Source organism: Apis dorsata, unplaced genomic scaffold (assembly GCF_000469605.1).
Source record: "Apis dorsata unplaced genomic scaffold, Apis dorsata 1.3 scaffold_69, whole genome shotgun sequence".
NCBI lineage: Eukaryota > Metazoa > Arthropoda > Insecta > Hymenoptera > Apidae > Apis > Apis dorsata.
This window is the reverse complement of record NW_006263367.1, coordinates 25,423-30,626: the sequence shown is the minus strand read 5'-3', so window position 1 is coordinate 30,626 and position 5,204 is coordinate 25,423. Positions and strand designations below refer to the sequence as shown.

Below are 5,204 nucleotides of genomic sequence, written 5' to 3'. Positions count from 1 at the left end.
TTTTTTTTTTCATTTTAACTTTTATTTAAACAGTTATAAAGTTTTTATTTTATTTTTATTCTTATTTACATAGTTATAAAATATAAATTTTTCAAAACAGATATAATGAAACTGATAATCAAAGTATCATGCCATGGATCTGTGGCACTATAAATCTTTATTTACCAGATAATACTGGAGAAATGCCAATCGTAACTGCACAAGTAATATATAGATATCCAATTGTTGGAAAAATAATTTTTCGCCAACCAAAAAATGAACCTCAAATGGATACTACTATTATAATTGAAAATTTAATTCATGCAGATGGTAATACTTTAAATAATTCAGGATATCATAGGTATGATATTTTAATGAATTTATTATCAAAAATCCTTATAACAAAAATTAATTTAACTATAATTTAAACAATTTAATAAATCAACTAATATTTAGATGGATGGTTCATGATAATCCACCAGGCAAAGATTATTATAGCTGGATGGATAGATGTTTAAGTACTGGTGAACCTTATAATCCTTATAAAGTATAGTAATTAATCAAGTACAATATTAATTATTTATATTATAATTTTCCATTATTTATAATATTATATTTTTAAAAATATCACTTCAATTTATTAGGTAGAATGGAATTCAGATTATGCTAAATATTGTTCAATGTTAGAAACATCATTATGTCGTGTAGGAGATCTTATAAGACATAATACAATTGATATTGCTGGTAAAAAATTATATGGAACTCTAATAAGTCGAAAACTCTTCACAGATACAATGCTAGCTTTATCAGGTCCTAATAATATATTGGGTAAAAGTTTAGTGATTTATGATGATAATGGACCTCGCGCAAGAGGAGAAAGATTAGCATGTTCAATGTAATTCCATATAAATTATAAAAAAAAATTTAATCAAAAATATTTCTAATATCAAATTTTTTTACTAACATAACTAAGATATCAATATTTTTATATAGAATTAGTGAAACATATCGTCGCAAAGCTATAGTGAAAGATTGGTTTGGAAATGGAGAATTTATTTTGTTGAAAGGAAAATTACAATTTATACAACAAAATGAATATGATGTTACAAATCTAGAAATAAATCTTGATGGATTAGATGAAAAAATGAGTGGATATCATGTACATATGGTAATACTAATGCAGTAGAATCTCTTTTCTATTTTAATAAATCTATATTTTAATAAAAGTTTATATATTTTAGACTCCAATTGAACAAGATTTAGAATTTCCATGTGAAAGTACATCCTTGTATGGACATTGGAATCCATTAAATGTTAATGTTAGTAACATACCATTTCCAGAAGAAGGAACAAGTGATCAATATGAAATGGGTGATCTTAGTGGAAAATTTGGGACTTTAGAAAATAAAAAAAGATATATGAAAACATTTAATGATACAATGCTTTCTTTATTTGGACCAACAAGTATACTAGGTCGAAGTATTGTAATTCATAAAAAAAAAAAAAATTTACGGTAGTTATTTTATTTTATAAAATTAGTTTTTAAATTTTTTTTCTATTTTGTTTATTTGTTTCTTAATTCTATTTATTTTGTTTGAATATTCTGTATATCTATCTCTATTTTTTTTTTTTTTAAGATGGGCTTGTTCAACTATAGAAAGAGGATATTCACCATCTGAAGCCATAGAATTAAGAGCAATTGCTTCTTTTCATCATCCACAAGGTTTTGCATATGGCTATATAAGAATGGTATTAGAAATATAAATACAAATAAAATATAAAATATGATTTAACATTAATTATTACAGACACAACTTATTCATCAAGATGGAGGTCAAAGTGAAACAATAATTGAAGTAAATTTACGACATCCTGGAAAATATGATCGTAATATTGTAAGATAAAATTTATAATATAAAAAATAATATTGTAGATAAAATTTAATTGAAACATTTATTAAGAAAGTTGAAAAAAAATTAATAATAAATTCTGAATTAAATTAAAATATTTCATTATAGACAAAAAATCACAATTGGGCAATATATGTAAATCCTGTTGGAGTAGATGCAGCTGTTAAAATAAAGGATACTAGATGTGTAGCTGGTGGATATGTGTGGAATCCTTATTTTACACAATTAGCTGATCCTTTAAATGTATTAATCAGAATTATGTATTCCTATTTATATAAAATTTTTATTTTAATAAAAATAATTTTTTTAATAGGATGATCTATATAAACAAGAATGCGGTCCTGATTTACCGCTTAGATGTTATGTAGGAGATATATCAGGTCGATTAGGTCCCATTAATATAGGATTGGAAAGACAAGTTTTTACAGATTCAAATTTTCCATTAGCAGGAGCAGTATCTGCAATGGGAAGATCTATTGTTGTTTTTGATGAAAATTTTGGAAGTAATAAATTTGCGTGTGCTAATATTGAACCTGATAACGATATTGTAAAATATGTAAATATAAGAAAACCACCACGTTTTGTAGCGTAAGTACATATCCAACATTATTTTATCTATCTTTTTTTATTTTTTTTTCATTATTCTAAAATTTTATTATTAAAATTTCGAAATACAAATATTTTTACAATTTATTCATTATTCAAACATTTTTATAGGGCACAATTTTTAGAAGATGTAAGAAAAATTATGGGAATTCCTCATTGGATGTTATCTATAGATAATCGAAAAACTAAAGTTTTATATAATGGAGCATGTATTCAATTTTTATTGCATTTTAAAGGTAAATGAAAAATATATAATTTTTATAAATATATTGAATTTAATGCATTTATTTTATAATTCTATATTTAGGTCCAATTGCTTATAACTTAGAACAAGATTTTAACAAACTTATATCAACTGGACGCTTAGATGTACCCAGTTTATATATACCAGGATATGTTCCTAAAAAAAGAAATGGAACCTTAAATTACCGTCAATGTGGAAATCGGGATCCGAGTGATAAAAGTAATAATTTTATAACTAATAATATTTATTCTAATTTACTTTTGAAAATAATCAAAATTTTAATATTTTAGATTTCAATATTTTACTTCAAAATATATCTTCACTATTTTATCCAAAACTTATTTTAATTATTACTACTTATATTATACTTAAATTAATATAATATTTAAATTAATTCTTATAAATTATAAATATTTAATAATATTTAATAATATTTATGTATATAATAAATATTTTATAAAATAATTTATCCTATTATATATATTCTAAAGTAATTTAAAAAGTGAAATTATATAAATTTATATATAATATATATTATTTTTATACGTCTTAATATATTTTTATTTTTATTTTAAAAAGCAGTAAATTTAATTAGATATCGAAATCATTTCTTAAGCACATTTTTTAAAATAAGTATTTATAGATGAGCAAATAGTGGAATAAAATAAAAATATTTAGGTAGAATAGAGATAAAATAAATATATTGAAAATAACGCCATTTTCCAAAATATCATAAATGAAACATATAGAGAAAGGACAAAAAATAATGAGAAAAGTATAGAAATAAAATTAGAATTAACAGATAGCGCTATCTCTTGAATATAAAAGACATCTTTAAAAACAAGATAAGATAGAGTAGGAATTGAAAATAAGCATCACCTTATATACTACTACAGAAAGAATTTTTAATAATGCTAATTGTCAATTCTTACCCTATTTTTATTTTTCTTTCATTATATCTTTTATTTCTATTCTTTTTTTGTATATTTCATTTGTGGCATTTTGAAAATATTGTTGATTTCAATATTTTTATCTTATTTCTGTTCTTGCCCCATTATTTATTATTGTTTACAATTATTTTTTTTCTTCGTTTACAATTATTTATATTTTCACAAAATATTAGATGTCAATTAAATAAACTTTTATTATTTTTTTTCAAAATTATATATTTTAATTTATAATAAATTAATAATAAAATTAATAATATTTTATATATTAAAAATTAATAATAATTTATACAAAATAAATAATAAAATAAAATAATAAAAAATAATAGATATTACATTTATAATGTATTTCTAGAACAATATAAAACATAATTATAGTTTGATATGATGCAAATGTTTTAAATCAATAGATTTAAATAAATGAAAGCCTGAATAAAAATAAAAAATTTTGAAGCTTTCTGTCAAAAAATAATTATCAAAAATTTGTTTGTCGTTTTTCGTTTGTAACTTTATAAAGCATTCTTAAAACATACTAATATAAATATTAATTCTTCATAATTGTATCATAATATATTCATAATATAAAATAATAAGAACTTATCATAATATCATATAATTTTAATGAAATGTTAATTTATAATGTATTTTTATAGTTCAAGATTTAGAGTGTATTTATAAAATACATTTGACGCTATATATATCTCATTATTTCATTTACTTATTTTATATCAAGAGTTACAATTTGTTGCATAGATTAATATAATATAAAGAAAAAATTTTATCGACTTTCTTTAAATAATTCATTTTATTATTGATATTTAAGAAATTTTAATATTTTCAACATTTTCTAAAAAAAATAATATTATTAAATGTTATATTTAATAGAAGTTGCATTTTTTAAGATGGCGATGATATAATATAACTATTAAGAATAATAATTTATATTTTTATATTGTATTTGTAATATTGTATTGTAATTTATATTGTATATTATTATTGTATATTTTTATATTTTCATAAATATATTTTTAAAATTTAAAAAATTATTTATTTTTTATTTATTTTTTTATCAATTGATAGATTTTGATGAAATCTAAAAATATCGATTTTAGAAATTTATAATATCAAAAATGAATATTTAAACATAATCTAATGTTGATTTATTCTTTAAATATTTAGTTATTTAATTTCCGAACTATATAAGTTATAGTAAAATTGCAGTTAACATATTACCATGTAAATAAATAATAGACCAATGAAAAGAAAGGACATACTCATTATTCTAACATATATACGAATATCTTACAGTAAGATATGAGAAATAGTTCATGACATTACACTAAGCGAAGTTTTGTACTTGCAGTATTTGTGACGTTGTATATAATAAATAAGAAAATGTATTCACTTGAAGAAGGTAAAGATTTATGTTTATATTAATATGAAAAAATATAGAAAGATTAACATTAATAATGCAATATAGTAAACATAATAAACGTTAAAATGCAATATAATATTCTA

General features: G+C 20.4%; 2 protein-coding genes across 3 annotated transcripts in view; both read left to right on the top strand.

The window, feature by feature from the left end:
* The window catches only part of LOC102672691, a gene marked incomplete at its 3' end in the record, with an annotated part of 5,941 nt that extends 2,856 nt beyond the window's left edge, over positions 1-3,085 (top strand). Inside the window, 12 exon segments of the mRNA XM_031515440.1 lie at positions 67-340; positions 436-526; positions 624-874; positions 973-1,147; positions 1,221-1,492; positions 1,617-1,728; positions 1,788-1,874; positions 1,998-2,132; positions 2,203-2,477; positions 2,607-2,731; positions 2,803-2,958; positions 3,030-3,085. Coding sequence (XP_031371300.1) covers positions 67-340; positions 436-526; positions 624-874; positions 973-1,147; positions 1,221-1,492; positions 1,617-1,728; positions 1,788-1,874; positions 1,998-2,132; positions 2,203-2,477; positions 2,607-2,731; positions 2,803-2,958; positions 3,030-3,085 — 2,009 coding nt within the window.
* A 1,870-nt stretch (positions 3,086-4,955) lies between these two features.
* The window catches only part of LOC102670700 (DNA-directed RNA polymerase II subunit RPB2), a 4,445-nt gene continuing 4,196 nt past the window's right edge, over positions 4,956-5,204 (top strand). For both annotated transcript variants that reach the window (XM_006610119.2, XM_031515409.1), the window contains exon 1: positions 4,956-5,100. In XM_006610119.2, coding sequence (XP_006610182.1) covers positions 5,082-5,100 — 19 coding nt within the window. In that variant the 5' untranslated portion in view covers positions 4,956-5,081. The remainder of the gene's footprint in view (positions 5,101-5,204) is intronic.